This window comes from Ovis canadensis, chromosome 6, assembly GCF_042477335.2.
Source record: "Ovis canadensis isolate MfBH-ARS-UI-01 breed Bighorn chromosome 6, ARS-UI_OviCan_v2, whole genome shotgun sequence".
NCBI classification, from domain to species: domain Eukaryota; kingdom Metazoa; phylum Chordata; class Mammalia; order Artiodactyla; family Bovidae; genus Ovis; species Ovis canadensis.
Genome location: NC_091250.1, coordinates 66201947 through 66220389, shown reverse-complemented (window position 1 = coordinate 66220389; position 18443 = coordinate 66201947). Strand labels below are relative to the sequence as shown.

The following is an 18443-nucleotide window of genomic DNA, read 5'->3' as shown; positions in this document are numbered from 1 at the left end:
TTCAAGAATATAGAGCTAACCCTATTTGATGAGTCAAATAAAGCTTAAGTGACAGAACAGAACATAGGAGATAGTTGTATAAAATATCTATAAATCTGCCACTTGATATGTCCACTCAAAAGTTTAAGATTACATAATTTAGAATGCAAATGTTAGTCAACCACAGGATACAAAGTTCTTTTAAGATGACAGTGAAGTACGTATTCTGCATAAAGATCTTTTCACATGCTTTCTCTTAACAAATTATCATTTTCTAAAGAAATCTCTACAAATCTCTATTTGTGGGTTCTATAGCTAATGTTATAAAAGTGCTGTTACTTTTAACTGGAATCTTCCTTGTTTATAAAACAGATAAAAGCACCAAAAACAAAATAGAAATCTGCCTCTAAGCCTAGGTAAAGCGATAACAAACATACTTTCCACTTGGCATATTTCAGTTTATAGGAAATAAGACTCACGTACTTGAAAAGACATCTTTTTTAAAGTCATTTAATTCAATGTAGTTCACACCTGTGTTTTCTTGGATTGCTTTGGTAACTGGATATAAAAGCATACTGTCTATTTCTCCTTATCCAAATAGTTACAATAAAGGAATACATCAAAAACATTTCTTTATAATGCTTATTTTTAAAATTATAGAAAACAATAAGAAATTAATATTTATCTCTTTTCTATACCTTTAATGAGCCCATCAATAACATCTTCGGTGAGGCTATAAAATAAACTTTTTACATTGTCTCAATTATTTTAAGATCACACATTCTATATGCAAAACACATTTAATAGAACACTCTTTATTGGATATTGCTTGACAGACATAAATATGTTTCCTGAAATGTTCTGGCGGTAAGAAATATGTAATGTTTTATTAGCAGAGTTGATACAGCTTTAGGTACAGACGTTTCCAAACGGTTTTCATTTGTTGTGTGTCAAATGTTGATGGGTGAGAAAAGTAAACTTTGTGAGTTATACACTCACACACACACATTACACAAAACAAAACTTTCAAAAATAAATTATATATTTTCTGAAGTTCACCTCAGAATACACTTTGCTTTTTTTTTCAGTTTCCACACTTCACTGAGAAAAAACTGTGTCAAATATTCCATAAAACCTTTATAATCTCAATATATCACAATGCATACCAAAATATTCTCACACACTACATCAAACATGAACATTTTTGTTACTTGGTTTAAATAATACATGATTCATGCAATTTACTTTTGCTTATGAACTTTTCATACCAAATACATATACTACAAATGCCAACTGCATATCCTCATAAAAGCCTAATTGTATAGATACTGAAATATTAAAATGTAGTTTTTTATGGCATTTACATATCATTAAATATTTTTAAGTCAGCATTTTTGTCAGTCAGCATTTCAATATCTCAGACTTGGTACTTCATTTGCATGAATCAGCATCTGCTTATCTGTAAAATTCTGCATAATATATAATGTAGCTAAAACTATTTAGTGTCCAATTTGCATAGACAGCAGTAGTAACTTTAGAAATTTTGTCTTTGGGTAAAATTATCCACTTAGTAGCACAAAAGAAAAGAATTTTAGGTTAAAACTAGCCATCCAAACAGTTCACACATATTTATCTGGAAACAAAAAACGTAGCATGAATTAGAATTGTCAAACACCAAGAGAAGCGTAAAATACCACTTACAGTGTTTTCTTCTGTAACTTAGTACACTCTGGTATAAGGTGCAAACTATAGTGGTGCACCTTTTGTAAATGTCTTCTACTAAATAACTGGTATAAGAATTACACCAACATTAATTTCCTGCTGTTAAAAATTTAACTAATAGCTTTAAGAGTGAAGACATGACTTTGCAGAAGATGCCCTGTCTTAGATATTTAAATATATGTGGGATGCATCTTACCTGTTTGCTGTATTTGTTATTGGTTTGACAGCTGTACTCAGAGCAGTGATCTGATCCAATTGAAATGTTGTCTCCTGCTCCCACAAACGTATTAGCTGGTGGTAGATCTTGTACGGCCTGGTGTTTTTTTCCTGCAGTTGGTGATTGGGGGTGAAGCTGGACAGTAGGCAAGGGGGAACTAGATTTGTAATGCCTGGCCAGGTCAGGACTGCCAGGCCCACCATTAACTGATCGGTATCGGCCCATGCTTGGGCTGTCTGACAGCTTCTCATTGACACTGTCATACCTCTGTCCATTTGGTTTAGAAGCTTCTACAGTGACAATGCTGCTATAGAGTGGCTGCTTAGATTTTTTGTTTTTCTTGTCCTTTTTAGGTTTTTTAGATTTGTCATGCTGTTGGGGTGTAAAAAAGTCTTCATGATCTTTTTTGCCGGCTTCATAGCCATTTTTATTTTTGGACCGGCAATATCTTGCCATCACTACAATTAAGATGATTAGAATCACAGTCATAATTCCAGCAACCACCCCAATGACAATACTGAGTCTCTGTTTGCTAATTTCATAGCTTGGGTCACCAGCTATATCCTGGGTGAGTGGGGTGTGCAAGCTTCTGGCTATTTGAGAGTCAATCACAGTTGCATTAGAAATACTTTCATTGACAAACACATGCACCAGAGTCGTGGTAGACTGGGAAGGCTGCCCACTGTCATTCACTTGCACCACCAACCTGTGCAAGCCATAATGCTTTTGGGTGAGTTTTCCCACTAAGGAAACCACACCACTGGTGGAATCAATCTCAAACAGCTTGAAGGGATTCCCTCCCACAATGCTGTAGTTAAGGTCTGCATTGATGCCATCATCACTGTCTGTTGCCAACACTGTAGCTACTACTGTCCTGACGTTACTTGAAGGTGGCAGTAAAGTGTAGGAAATATTTCTGGGAAGGGTGACAGTGGGAGCATTGTCATTCTCATCCATCACAAAGAGAGAGACCGTGGCTGTAGCAGATCTGGGAGGATCTCCCCCATCCACAGCTTTGACTCTGAAAGTGTATGTGGTCTGATGTTCTCTGTCAAAAGACATCGTGGAGTAAATAGTCCCCGTGTCATTTTCAATGGAAAAAATGTTACTGTTCTCCTCTATGTATAGGCTCATCTCTGCATTGCGCCCCTTGTCAGCATCCATCACTGTGACCATTCCCACGGGGCTGTTGGGCTGTAAATTTTCTTTCACATAAAAGGTAAAGACGTCCTGCATGAACTTAGGGTCATTGTCATTCTTGTCAGCCACCTGAACAATCACTGTGGTGCTGCCCTGTAGCACGGGGATGCCTTTGTCTCTGGCGTTAACTTTAAACTCGTACCTGTCAGTCTGCTCGCGGTCCAGCACGGTATTGACGAGAATGTCCCCAGAATCGGGATCGATGGCAAAGATCCCCATCACGGAAGAGTCCAGCGAGTAGGCGATTTCAGCGTTTTTCCCACTGTCCGCGTCTGTAGCCAGCACCGTGGCTACCCTCTCTCCCGGGATGTTGTTCTCAGGAAAGTACACCTCCACCACTGACTGGCCAAAGACAGGCGGGTTGTCGTTGGTGTCTCCCACCTTGACAATCAGGGAGTTGTTGCTGGAGAGACTGGGGCTGCCGGAGTCCACCGCTACTATGACCACGTTGAACTCCCTGGTGGTCTCATAGTCCAAAGGGGCCGAGGTGTGCAGGAAGTACTTTTTTTTGTTCTGGTCGCCCTCTGTGTCACTGGCCGGCTTGAGCTGGAAAGGCACGTCGCCCACCACGGTGCAGGTGACCACTCCATTCTCGCCTTGGTCTCGGTCAGACACCTGCACCAGGGCGATGGGGGTGTCCACCAGAACGTCCTCGGCCACGTTGGCCACCCCATCCTTGAGTGGGATACGCCCGATCTTGCGGATTTCAATGGACGGCACATTGTCGTTCTCGTCCTTGATATTAAGGACCACCGTGGCTTTGTCTGTCTTGGGAGGCTGCCCGCGATCGCGGGCCATGACCGTGAAGCGCAGCTGGTTCACTTCCTCGCGGTCTATACGGTGCAGGACACTGAGCCAGCCGGACGTCTCGTCTAGGCGCAGCAGCCGCCGCACGGACTCGGTAGCAGCCCCGAACACGTACTCAATCTGCCCGTTGACCCCCACGTCCAGGTCGGCGGCACGCAGCTGAAGGATGGGGGTTCCCGGGGCGCTGTTCTCGGCCAGGTCAGCCTCATACACGCTCTTCTCGAAGCGGGGGCTGTTGTCGTTCACGTCGGTGATGAGCACCCGCAGGATGGCCTGAGAGGACCGAGGTGGGTCGCCACCGTCGCGCACCCTCAGGGTCAGCTCGTAGGAGTCGCGCTGTTCGCGGTCCAGCGCCCCCTTCACGATCAGTTGCGGCTGCTTTTCGCCATCCGGGGTGTCGGCCACCTGCAGTTCGAACACGCTGCTGCGTCCGCCGGGGCTGGTCCCGCCGCCGCCTTCTGGAGCGTCCAGCCTCCTCTTGGAGCCCCCGGGGCCGCCGCCGCTCCCGCCGTTCCCGCCGCCCCCAGGGTAGGGGGCGCTGTCGGCAGGCCCGGCGCGCCGGCCCTCGCCGCCGCCGCCGCCGCCGCCGCCCCCGGGCTCCTGTAGCAGCTCGTAGCGCTCAATGCCATTGCGGCCGAAGTCGCGGTCGGTGGCGGTGGGCAGCAGGTAGAGAGTGCCCACCGGCCGGTTCTCCTCCACCGTGAGCGTGAGCACGGGTGACGGGAAGGTGGGCGTGTTGTCGTTGATGTCGAGCACGATGACCCGACCCTCGAACAGGTCCACCCAGCTCTGCGAGGGCCCGATCACCGACACCTCGAAGTCCAAGAAGCACTCGTTCTCGTCGAAGATCATCTGACACTGGGGCAGTTTCTCGCGGTCGATGCGCCTCTCGCTCGTACTCAGCTCGCCGGTGAGATTGTCGATCTTCAGGTACTCTGAGCCCGACTCGAGGCTGAAAGTCACCTCACCGGAGCCGGTCACGATGCCCAAGTCCGAGGCGACGTTGCCGATGCGGACGTCTGCTGGGCCCTCCTCGGCCAGTCGGTACCGGAGGAGTTGCTTGGCGGCCGCTAGGCTGAGCGAAAGCGGCAAGAGGAGACAGCAGCCCAGACACCAGGCGCGCGCCCATCCCATGGTCCGCATCCTCAGCATCTTCTCCTGCTGCTGCTGCTACTGCTCCTTCTAATTAAGGCCCCTTGGCGCCCCCCTCCTCTGGGGCCCGTGGCCTGCCCTCCTCCCAGTCCTCTCCCCTCTCCAGGAAGGGAAGAAGCAAGAGGGAACGTAGGGAGGGGGCAAGAGCAGCGTCCAGAGTCGGCCAGCGGGGACCAGCGATAGATCCTTCTTTTTGTTTTTTTCCTCCTCTTGCTTCTTCCGAAAGTTATTGTTTCATAATTTATGCAATGGGTGCTAATCGCCCGCTAGCCAGCCGCCGTTCAGTCGCAGTACTCACAGTTCACGGGACACTGCGCGCCGCGGGCTCGGCGCCCCCCCAGAGTCATACCCGCAACCGGCAGAGGAACCCCGGCTCCCGTCACTGCTCAGTCGAATGGGGCTGGAACTGCTCCGGCAGGCGGGCGGTGGAGCCGGGAAGCGGCCGGGAGAGAGCCGGCAGCCTCCCCCGCCTGCCAACCCCGCTCGTCTTTGCTGCTACTCGAGTTGAGTCCAGTTCACGTTCCAGGCACTCACTCCAGACCCAGCTTCTCCTCCGACTGCCCAGGCAAACGTGAGTCGCTTCCTGCAAGAGGTGCTAGGGCCAGCAACAAGCCAGTCTCAACTCCGACTCCGATTAGGCAGCGGGGGAGCCAGTCAACAGATCGAGAATGAAAAATCCCGGCAGGTCGCTTCGGGCACCGTGCAGTGGACGCGACTCGAGTCACACAGCGATCGGCGTCCGGGTTCCCCCCGTGCACGGAAAAGCAGCCCGAGCCATCTTCAGAGACGCCCTGAGTGTCGGTCCCGTCTCACCCAGAGAGCTCGGGTTTCTCTTTTCTCTTAACAACTCTGCGCAAGGTCATTAGTCTCGAAGCCGCCGCCTGAAACCGCAGCAGCCGTTCGCCCGCGGGGGTGAAGGCTGAGCCGTGCGCACCGCGCGGTGCCCAAGTTTGTGTTCGCAGCCGCAGAGTCCGTGCCTTTCCTCACCTGCATTCGGCCCGCATGTCAGAGCACTGGGATCTGCAGCGCTGTGCGCGATTCAGGGAGGAGATTGCAGCCTCTCTCTCTCCCCGCTCTCTCTCTCTCGATCCCTCCCCTCCCTCTCTCCTCCTCCTCTCTCCTCCCTCCTCCCGTTTCCCCTTTCCCCTTCTCCCACTCCTCTCTCCCTCACGCTCCCTCTCCTTTTTCCCAGTCCCAAAGCAGGCAACTCGAGCTGAACTTGATCCCTTCGCAGTTCAAAGGTGAGCAAACCAGGCTTGGTGGGCAGGCGACGCTGGCCTGGCAAAAGACCCCAGCCGGGCTCCCCCAACGGCAATTAACAAAGATGCCCAATTCTGTCCGGATTTCCGAAGAAAAGCACAAGGCATGGGGTGGGGGGAGGTGGAGTCAGAGACAGCTGCCAAGAAGCTTTGAAAAAAAAAAACACACACACACACACACAGTTTGCCAAGGGGAGAAAAAGTGCCAGTCGGTTGTTGCCTCGGAAGTGCCCTGGCACGGCGGGTGAATTCCGCAGTTGTCTCGTCCCCTCTGGTGTCTGGGAGAGTCTAGTGCTAGCGCTCCTGCCGCCCCTTTGGCTGCCACGGCTCTAAGACACTGAATGGCAAGTGGGAAGCTCCAGCTCTTCAGCCGCGAGCCGGAAACCCGCAAGTTTGCCCAAAGTGATGGTTGCTGCCGGGAGCTCTCTGCCTTGCTTGCGGCTCAAGCTTGTCCCTGACGCTACTGCGGCGGCGGTAGCAGTGGAGCCTTGGAAACTACACACTCTCAGAGAAGGAGGGAGGAGGACCGAGGGGGAGGGAGACAGGAGGGAGCACTAGCCAGCCGCCCCGCTCCGGAAAACCCAGCTTCAGCTCCGGGGTCCACTCCAAGCGTGCGCGATCCTAACAAGTCCCCCTTAAGCCAAAGCTTGTCCTTCTCCCTCCCCAGCGAGTGCAGCCGCTGCCTTCTGGGGGAACTTGCTTTCCCTCCCTGGGGCTGGTAAATTTCCTTCTCGCTCTAGCTAATGCCGAGAGCGTGTGTGAGAGAGCAGAACATGTGTCAGCAAACGTTTCTCCTTCCCCTTCTCAGAGTATGTTCTTCATCCCTGCCCCCCACCCGCTGTCTCTGGTTCGTGAATTAGCTTCTCGGTTAAGGCTTGGTGGCTTCGGGGACCCAGCGTGTGGCCAGGGAGCTACGCTGGTGTTCTGAGAAACCATGATGGGCTGCAGTCGTTAAGAGAGAACTGAGAACTCCTGAGAGAGTGGGAGAGCGATCCTTTTTTGGGAAAGCAGAGTTAGGAGGGCTGAGGTTTGGGGAGGGGGAGGGTGCTCTGTCTTTGTTTAAATGCTTGGCATTCCTGTCGCCGTGCTTGCTTACGGGGTAGACCGTGTGTGCGCGCGCCTGGGGAATAAACACATGTTGGTAGCCTCTATATTATTTTCTGAGCAGAAATCTGCAGCTTTTAGTAACTGGCAAAGTGTAGCGTCACCTATCTGGATAAAAGGGAAATAAACTTTAATGTCAACTTTGTGTACCAAACTGTCCCTAGCTCCTTTTCTCTCCTCCTTTTGACTTTGTGCCACTAGAACGTAGATGGTGTTTCCCCACGCGAGGCTTCCCCAGTTTTTCAGACACTGCCACCGCAGCTCACCTCATCGGATTTCAAGTCTGGTCGCGTTTTCCGAACTATAGACATTTACTCTTCATTTATTTCAGCGGCAGTTAAACAAGGGGGCCTAGCCACGATTAGCGGGGGTTGAGGTGGGTAGGAAATACTTGGAGGAAATTCTAACCATCTCAAAAAAAAAAGAATTGGGGCTGCTACTAGGTTTTGGTTAGTCCTCAGCCGGTTTGCTCAATTTAAAGGCATTAAAGGTCCTCCACTTAAAGGAACATTCAAAGCGAAAAGAAGAAAAGGGAAATACGGCCAGAATGAGTACTCTGCCTTTACGATACCTCTGTGGGGCGGCGGAATGATTTAAAGACAAACACCGATAAAGTCTTTGAGCAGACATAGCGCGCTGTTATTTAGGCGGGCGCAGCCAGCAGGAATGGGGGGGGGGGGGGTAGGCGGCAGAGATTTCCAAGCATTCCCTATGGGGGATCGTAGAGGTGCGGAGGATGGAGCAATCTTGGTTTGTGCCATGGAGCTGGCGAGTATTTTCCAGTCGGCTAAAACAGTAGCACTCTGGGGGTAGTGGCTCCTCCTCTGAGGCCAGGCCGGGAATCCGGCCTTTCCACCCTCCTCCTCACCCCCTGTCCCTCCACCTCCTACCCCTTGCAGGCACCGGAGCCTCTCCGCTCTATATCTGCAGCATCAGCGAGAACTGCTCGGCGCGCAGACTCAGTGCTCACCGCCGCAGTCTAGAGCCGGGGGGCGGGGGCGGGCGCCGCAGCGCAGAAGCTGCAGGCTAAGTGTCAATAAAGCCAAATTCCCCTTGTATTGAGCAAACTCTGGTTTATCAAAACGCTGCCTCCCTGAGATACCCAGTCCCGTTTTTTCCAGGGTCCAAGACGGAAGCCCGCGCATTCCAATACGCGGCAATATGGTGCAGTAAACTCAGTCCTCTCGCCGCCTTTCCTAAGATTTTGCAAACTTCGGGCAGCCGCGTAGGCAGAGACACTGTACACTCCTTCTTGCCTCGCCAGACTGTAAACTTGAACAAGCCCGTGCGCCCACCGCTCCGACGCGCCGTCTTTAAGCGCACACCAGCGTGGGGGCGAAAAGAGTAGGCGGCTTTTCCCTAGAGCGTTGAAATTTTCTTCCAGATGACCGGGAGGTGGGGTGGAGTGGGGAGGGGGGCGCGGCGTCCTTCACAGTGGAGTGGTTTCCTCATTGCGAGTCACCAGCCCGCCCTCCCCACTCTCATCCCTACCAACTCCGCCGCGCAGCCAAACCGGCGTGGGAAATGGGTCCGACGTGCCGGGCATGGAGAATAGCGTGGCCAGACTGCCGAGGCCTGGAAGCCTTCTGGCTTCTCCCTTCCCCCACTTTCCCCGGCTCCGACCTTTCCGCCAGAGCAGCCCAGGAGTGTTGGCAGACTTGCCAGGTCGTTCGTAGGGTTCCTGGGAAAAGGAACGGAATGGGCGGGGTAGGGTTGTGGGCGAGGTGAGGAGAGGCTTCCGAGCGCCCTTGCCGCGGTCGGAGCTCCCGTCCTCTTCCGCCCCCTGTCTAGGGACTGACACTCCAACTCCTGCCTCCAGCCGGCGCGAAGGATGAATGGAGGCGAGAAGCCGATTCCCCCACCCCCGCCCCATTTCCGCAGTCTCAGAGCCAGTGTCACAAGTGCTCAGCAATTTCATTAAATGCAACCGGGGGGCTAAATCCCCGGCGGTACGAGACCTCACCAAGGGAATCTGATATCCGGGTTCGTTCCCACCCACAAACCCCGCCCGGCCCTTCAAACCCGGGGCTGCATTTATCTTCTCAACCTGAGAGGAAAGGGTTCAGAAGGAAATGGAATAGAAAGTGTAACCGGCTGCAATAAATTAAAGAGCCCGCTGCCGCTGCTGTTGCTTTGGCGTCCGGAATTAGAGAAAACGAGATCAGTGTCCTAAAACCCGCCTTGATCAGATACAACGTCAACCCTTGTATGAACCAAAGTATCTGAGAGAATGTTGAAAAAAAATTTTTTTAAAGGATAATAAAAAGAAATGTCCCTTTGAAACGAAGGTTTAAAAGGAAAATTTATTATAGAAATATCACTCCATTCTAATAGACACAATAAAAGCTCGGCCAACGATTTCTTTTCTATGCCAATATCTTACAATACTCGGTAGTTTTTGGTTTTTCTTTTTAAATTTATCGACTAACCTTTCTGACTTAAAACTGCTTTGCAGTAAAAAAAAAAAAAAAATTCAATGACTGAGCTGAAAAATAGCATTCAGGGTCTGTGTTGTAGTTTAAGCCTTAAGAAAAGACAGGAAAAGGAAAAACAACAACAAAAGTTTATGGGTTAGAATGAATACAAAGAAGTAAGTGCCAGAGATATGATCTCTAGGGGGCTTTCATTCATTATAGACGCTGTATTTACGATAATACAAGAAAAAAGGTTAAATACAGCAAACATGATAGCCAGTTTTGGAAAGAAATATAAAGCAGTTTGACGGGAAGGGAGAAAGTGACTCAAGAACGCCACCAAGGGACAAACTGAGGAAATGACATCCCTACATCTCGAAATCCGTTGACCTTTTATCTTTTTCGAAGTTCAGTCATCTGTATCCACTTACGTATGTGTAAACACGTTTTTGAGGTCTTTAGGATCAATCATTTCTCCAACTACTTCTGGTAAACTTGATACTTTAGTTTTCTTTCTCTAAATAATCAAAAATGACTGTCCCTTAAACCTGTCATTTTAATAGTAAGTATAACTCGACTTACAGCAAGTATGATTCCTGGGACTTCGAGAAACTACAGGAATCTTTTGCAGCCTTAAATTCATGCTAGTAGTATTAAAATGTGTAGTATACATAAATGGCTAAATTATTCATTGAAATAACAGACTTTTTGATGGACATTAAAACTCAGCAGTTTAAATAAGGAAACCACAGATTTCCTTTTAAGCAGGTAATAACTGCTTGCATCAGTGGTTATTTAATTGGTCTCCAGCCAAGAAATAGAACAAGTTGTACCGTGTAAATCATGAGATCATGCAATGCAAAGCCATATAATGCAATATACCAGTAGTAGAAGAACACAAGCTAAGAACTAAACTAAGTTGATTCATACTGCCTATTTGAATAACTGTTAAACATTTCTGTAAGTCTAGTACAAAAACAAGAGAAAAAGAAATTCATGAAAATAATTTTAAGAGTTTAAATATTAGTTTATAGTCTGTGTGATTTACTGGTTTAAATGTAGTGTTTTTGTTTAAAAATGACACCTGATAGAAATATTTCACTTTAAGCACAGACAAATTGAGGGAATGTTTTTCTAGAGTTTTAAATGTCAAGATATATTCAATATAACATAGATTTTAAATTTATGTGAAATATATCTAATCAGATACTGTAACTGACAAATGCATTTTTTATTTACAAGATTATGGATTTTTTCCAACTTTACGGTAATTTTTATACATTTGCAAATATCTAAGCTTGAGAGGAAAACAGTATTTTGCAAAATCTGGGTGAGTTTTTGGGAGAAAGACCCTTGATAGGTCAAAACAGTATATCCTATTATTTTTGATCATCTGAGGCTGTCCCCTGTCTTTATCTATGGTAAAATTGAACATTCCAATGCCCTTTCCTGAGACATTTGGCATTTCTTTACTACTGTGGCAAGATATGTCAAATGCTACTGTGACTAATGACCTCTAAGCCTAGATAATATATTAAGGGTTTGGGGAAAAATATCTCATTATAATGGATTGTATTAATATAATACTCAAATAAATGACCTTGCTTGTACTAAGTATGGTTGAAAATTATGAATTAGCTTTATAAATTTTATTCCCTATGTTGACTGGATCACTTATGTTAATTACCAATACCAGGTATTATAAAACATTACTCAATCAAATTTAACTCATTAAAATTTAGAAAATACAAAATGTAGAATGTTTCTAGGATGGGTAATATAGTAAATTTGATTAACTACTTTACTAGCAATGAATTTTTCAGTGATATATGCTCATCCTTATATGGTAATCCTTGGGACCTTTCCCCAAATACAATATTTGCTTGCTAACTTCTGGCCCTAGTATGGGATTACTCTTCTCAGCCCCCTTGTGGCTAGATGATGCCATTGACTAGGTCTGGGTAACCATTAATAGAAGTGGAAGTTCACCTCCGAAATGAACAGGGATGGCTAAAATGAAATCACTGTTCAGCTCTGTCAGTTACACTGATAATTAACCTGACTTAGAACCAATACCTGGAAACTGTCAATACATTTCAGACCTACATTGACTTTGAAAGCAGTAATATGTTCTAAGTGGCTGTTTCAGCACTTTTTAAAATGAATTATAGAAGTGAAGCTGGGTTAAAAGCCCTACCAAATAGATGATATGCGTTTCAACTATAATCCCTATAAAACAGTAGTTGTTCTATTTAGTCACAGGTGGAAATACAAGTTCCAATGGCAAGGCAAGTACTTGCTATATACATAAAGCAATATAAATTTGTACCTGGTGGTTTTCAACATTAGCAGACACACTTCACTGTAGTTTATTTTTTCCTAATGACTGGTGTGGCATTTTAACACTTAAAATAGGACTGTAATAAAGTATTGTGGACGTACCATAAGATGGAAAGATAATATCGATTTTTGTGTTTATGGTTATTCTTTTTAATTCTTGTATTGATTGTATAACTGATTTTCAATTGTGTCTCCAAAAGACTAGATTAAAAAAAAAACTATATGGATGTAATTAGAAGCTTTTGATTTGGCTAATCTATGAATAAAATATCAAGTGTTTTGATGAATTATTAAACTAACAGTTGGGGTTAGTAAGAGTATATATCATCAACAGTATATATCTCAATTCAGCAATGAGAGGTTTACTACATCTTTCTGTTTCTGATCATGTCTGTCTATTTGGAGGAAAGAAATTATACCTGTCTTTGTCTTTTCAATGACATTTGATATAAAGCTTCTCTTTTTCATCTAACAAATTGGAAGGTTTGCTTCTTTCTTATAAAACAGAATTAAAACATATGAGAGAGGATGAGAGAAAAATACAATTAAAAAAAGGTATAACTGAAACAAAGGCAGTATCTCAGTTTCTGTTTTATCTTGCCTTACAGAATCATGCTTTGCAATGGTCTATAAACCAATGATTATGATGGCTCCTCCATTTCTTCTAAGGAATTCTTGCCCATAGTAGTAGATATAATGCTCATCTGAGTTAAATTTACCCATTCCAGTCCATTTTAGTTTGCTGATTCTAAAATATCGATGTTCACTCTTGTCATCTCCTGTTTGACCACTTCAAATTTGTCTTGACTGATGGACTTAATATTCCAGTTTCCTATGCAGTATTGTTCTTTACACCATCAGATTTTACTTCCATCAGCAGTCACATCCACAACTGGGTGTTATTTTTTCTTTGACTCAGTATCTTCATTCTTTCTGGAGTTATTTCTCTGCTGATCTCCAGTAGCATATTGGCGACCTACCGACAGAGGTCATCTGCAGAGTTCATCTTTTAGTGTCCTATCTTTTTGCCTTTTCATACTGGTCATGGGGTTCTCAAGGCAGGAATACTGAAGTGGTTTGCCATTCCCTTCTTCAGTGGACTATGTTTTGTCAGAACTCTCCACCATGACCCGTCCATCTTGGGTGGCCCTACATGGCATGGCTCATGGTTTCATTGAGTTAGACAGGCTGTGGTCTATGTGATCAGATTGGTTAGTTTTCTGTGATTGTGGTTTTCAGTCTGTCTGCTCTCTGATGGAGAAGGATAAGAGGCTTATGGAAGCTTCCTACTGGGAGACACTGACTGAGGAAACTAATCCAGGTTATGCCCTGACCAGTAATGCTGAAGAAGCTGAAGCTGAACTGTTCTATGAAGACCAACAAGACCTTTTGCACTAATGCCCCCCAAAAGATGTCCTTTTCATTACAGGAGACCGGACTACAAAAGTAGGAAATCAAGAAATACCTGGAGTAACAGGCAAATTTGGCCTTGGAGTACAGAATGAAGCAGGGAAAAGGCTAACAGAGTTTTGCCAAGAGAATGCACTGGTCATAGCAAACACCCTCTTCCAAAACACAAGAGAAGACTCTACACATGGACATCCCCAGATGGTCAACACCGAATCAGACTGATTATATTCTTCACAGAAAAGATGGAGAAGCTCCATACAGTCATCAAAAACAAGACCTGGAGCTGACTGTGGCTCAGATCATGAATTCCTTATTGCCAAATTCCGACAAATTGAAGAAAGTAGGGAAAACCACTAGACCATTCAGTTTTGACATAAATCAAATCCCTTACAATTATACAGTGGAAGTGACAAATAATTTCAAGGGATTAGATCTGATACACAAAGAATGCTTGAAGAACTATGGACAGAGGTTCATGACATTTTACAGGAGGCAGGGGTCAAGAGCACCCCCAAGAAAAAGAAATGCGAAAAGGCAAAAGAGTTGTCTGAGGTGGCCTTACAAATAGCTGTGAAAGGAAGAGAGGCAAAAGGCAAAGGAGAAAAGGAAAGATATACCTATTTGAATGCAGATTTCCAAAGAATAGCAAGGAAAGATAAGAATGCCTTCCTCAGTGATAAATGCAAAGAAATAGAGGAAAACAACAGAATGGGAAAGACTAGATATCTCTTCAAGAAAATTAGGATACCAAGGGAAAATTTCATGCAAAGGGAACACAATAAAGGACAGAAATGGTATGGACCTAACAGAAACAAAAGATATTAAGAAGAGGTGGCAAGAATACATAGTACTGTACAAAAAAGACCTTCACGACCCAAATAATCATGATAGTGTGATCACTCACCTAGAGCCAGACATCCTGGAATGTGAAGTCAAGTGGGCCTGAGGAAGAATAACTATGAACAAAGTTAGTGCAGGTGATGGAATTCCAGTTGAGCTATTTCAAATTCTAAAAGATGATGCTGTGAAAGTGCTGCACTCAGTATGCCAGCAAATTTGGAAATTCAGCAGTGGCCACAGAAATGGAAAAGGTCAGTTTTAATTCCAATCTCAAAGAAAGGCAATGTCAAAGAGTGCTCAAACTACTGGACAACTGCACTCATCTCACACGTTAGTAAAGTAATGCTCAAAATTCTCCAAGCCATGCTTCAACAGTACATGACCCATGAACTTTCAGATGTTCAAGTTGGATTTAGAAAGGCAGTGAACCAGAGATCAAATTGCCAACATCTGTTGAATCATTGAAAAAGCAAGAGAGTTCCAGAAAAACATCTACTTCTGCTTATTGACTATGCCAAAGCCTTTGACTGTGTAAATCACAACAAACTGTGGAAAATTTTGAAAGAGATGGGAATACCAGACCACCTGACCTGCCTCCTGAGAAATCTGTATGCAGGTGAAGAAGCAACAGTTAGAACTGGACATGGAACAACAGACTGGTTCCAAATTGGAAAAGGAGTACATCAAGGCTATGTATTGTCACCCTGCTTATTTAATTTATATGCAGAACATATCATGAGAAATGCTGGACTGGATGAAGCACAAGCTAGAATCAAGACTGCCTGGAGAAATATCAGTAACTTCAGATATACAGATGACACCACCTTTATGGCAGAAAGCAAAGAAGAACTAAAGGGCCTCTTGATGAAAATGAAAAAGAAAAGTGAAAAAGTTGGCTTAAAGCTCAACATTCAGAAAACTAAGATCATGGCATCTGGTCCCATCACTTCACAGCAAATAGATGGGAAAACAGTGGAAACAGTGACAGACTTCATTTTGGGGGGCTCCAAAATCACTGTAGGTGGTGACTTCAGCCATGAAATGAAAAGATGCTTGCTCCTTGTAAGAAAAGTTATGACCAACCTAGAAAGAATATCAAAAAGCAGACGTATTACTTTGCCAACAAAGGCCCATCTAGTCAAAGTTACAGCTTTCCCATTAGTTATGTATGGATGTGAGAGTTGGAAGAATGTTGAGCACTGAAGAATTGATGCTCTTGAACTGTGGCGTTGGAGAAGACTCTTGAGAGTCCCTTGGACTGCAAGGAGATCCCATCAGTCTATCCTAAAGGAAATCAGTTCTTAATATTCATTGGAAGGATTGATGCTAGAGCTGAAACTCCAATACTTTGGCCACCTGATGTGAAGAACTGACTCATTTAAAAAGACCCTAATGCTGGGCAAGATTGAAGGCAGAAGGAGAAGGGGTCAACAGAGGATGAGATGGTTGGATGGCATCACTAACTCAATGGACATGAGTTTGAGTAAATTCTGGGAGTTGGTGATGGACAGGCATGCCTATTGTGCTGCAGTCCATGGGGTCTCAAAGAGTTAGACAGGACTGAGTGACTGAAATGAACTGAACTGATCTGATAAACCAATATTGCCTTCAACTGTCAAAAGTTACTCTTTAAGCTTCCCCATCTGTCTTTCTCTGTTTCTGAATTACTACCCTGGGCAGAATTAATGTGATGCTAATGAACCTCATGCGTTCAGGGTCTTTCACTTGCATCAACCTCTTCCAGTACCTTCGGGTGAGGGTGTGGTGTGCAACAATGTCTTTACATAGTCACATGTTTTTGAAATTTTCAAGAAAAGAATTTTTAGCACAATAGGTTACTAACACTGCTTCCTTCCTCTTCAATTTTCTCTATCACACTTCTTGTTTAAATGGTATTAGAAAGACTTAGGCATTTTGGGGAATCTAGTTAAGGGAAAAGTTGAGATGAGGATACATCTAATTTGGGTGTGTTAAGAATGTTTTTATGGATTTAAGTCTTTTTCATTCACAGTTATTTCTATTAATAACAACCATGGCACAGAATGGCTCCCAAGAATTTGACATCCATTATGCCAGCTTGCCCTGTGTGGTGGCACAATGATACAGTGCCATGGCCTCTGTACAGTGATAGAATATCCCTTAGTGTGGGTTCCTGGAAATACATGGGTGGTGAAGTGGAATCAAGGCTTAAGTGTGTGGGGCCAGAAACAAGTCTGCCGAAACATCTCATTATTAGGTAAAAAATTCCAAATGCAAAATGGGCTTCTCTTTGACATCTAATTAAAACAAATATTCTCTCTTGTAGGAATTACTCAGTAAGGCAGAAGATACACACTATTCTTTTGAGTGAGTGTGCGTGTGTGTAATTTCTAAGCAGAGATTTTACAAATACAGACAATTTTCAGAATCCCTGTGTTTGAGGGTGCAAATGTATAGCAATATTGCAAATAGAGTCAGTATGTGTGTAGCTGGGTGACTTTTACATCCCAGTGTGTTGGAGTTACCATATCTGACATATAAAGCAACAAAATCTGGCTCTTGAACATGAAATGACACTCCATATATTCACCAATGCAATAAAGAGACCCTAAAGAAACAAATAACTATGTTGTATTTATTCAACTATTAAGTTTAAGACAGTGCAAAAACACTTAAAAATCTATTTCAATTGCTCTTCCATATGCCTCAATTTCAAATTGAGTCTATATAGCATTTTTTCAAAAGTTTTGGTCATACCAAATTTCAAAAGAGAAGTATTATAGACATATGTCAGCCCATTAATTAATGAGTTATGGGTTTAGGGGAAACATTGTGATACATTTTTTATTTGTCAGATCTATAAAATGTGAAATGTCTTATAATTTATGGTTTTTAAATAGACATCTATTTTGTAACTATTTTTGTGTCTTATTCTATATTCTTTTCCTTAGGGAAGATCACCCAAAATATGTAAAGTTTACAAAACTTAATTCTGTCCTGTCTTTGCTTATAATAATTAAGAGTATAGACAGAGAGTGGTTGAAATAAATAAACCACAGACATCAAAGATTCCCCAAAATCATAAGTTAAATTCTACAAAAATAAAACAAATATTAAGACTTTATATTACCTAATTTATAGATAAATACTGCTTAATACTGCTTAATTTCCTAAGGACAGTAATCATATTGCTATAGTAAGTTATATTTAAATCAGATTGTTGGTGCTAGAAGTTGTTAAAGTGGCAACACAGTGAGAAAGAGTTGGGTAAAATACTGAAAATAAAGAAACCACTTTTGAATTCCAGGGCCTCAACTCTGGACCTCTGTGATTTTTGATGAATAACTCTGAATCCCAATATTTCATCATTTAATTCAATTCATCCAACATGTATTTAAATTCTATTTTATATCAGTCTATGTGTTAGATTTTGAACATAAGTAAATTCTAATACTTGCCTTTAAATAGCTCATATTTTAATTGTATCTATATAATGAGTACAACAAGTTACCTTTAAGGTTGCTGTAGGTAGTAAATGTGATAATTTCATAACAGAACTTAATACTGCTTGGAACAAATTAAATTCTTAATATAAGTTTTTTTACTCTATTTTTCCTAATGCTCCTAAGGACTTAGGGTTGAGTATCCTACATTTTTCAGGATCTTCATTTCTGTTTTGTACACATTTTCATAGTTTAGAATTAGAGTCATTTATACTTATATTGCTCTTCATTTGTTCAGGGGTCAGCAGACTATAGCCTTGTCTGGCCCTTGGCTTGTTTTTGTATGGCCTTCTGTGCCATGGATATTTTGTTTTGTTTTTCACACCTTTTAAAGAGTTGTTAAAAACAAAAGAAAAAGAAGAGGGACACAGCATATGGCTAGGAAAGCCTAAACTATTTTCTCTCTGACCCTTAACAGAAAACACTTTCTGATGTCTTTTTTGGAATATCAATTTCATGAGTATAGTAATGATACTGAAAAAATATAGTATTTCACATTCCATGTGAGAAAGGAGCT

The 18443-nt window shown here is 43.8% G+C and overlaps 1 protein-coding gene across 8 annotated transcripts in view; it reads right to left on the bottom strand.

Moving 5' to 3' along the window:
• The window catches only part of PCDH7 (protocadherin 7), a 479430-nt gene extending 471465 nt beyond the window's left edge, over positions 1 to 7965 (bottom strand). For all 8 annotated transcript variants that reach the window (XM_069593021.1, XM_069593017.1, XM_069593018.1 and 5 more), the window contains exon 1: positions 1898 to 7965. In XM_069593021.1, the coding sequence (XP_069449122.1) occupies positions 1898 to 5077 (3180 nt within the window). In that variant the 5' untranslated portion in view covers positions 5078 to 7965. The remainder of the gene's footprint in view (positions 1 to 1897) is intronic.
• Between the last annotated feature and the right edge of the window lie 10478 nt (positions 7966 to 18443).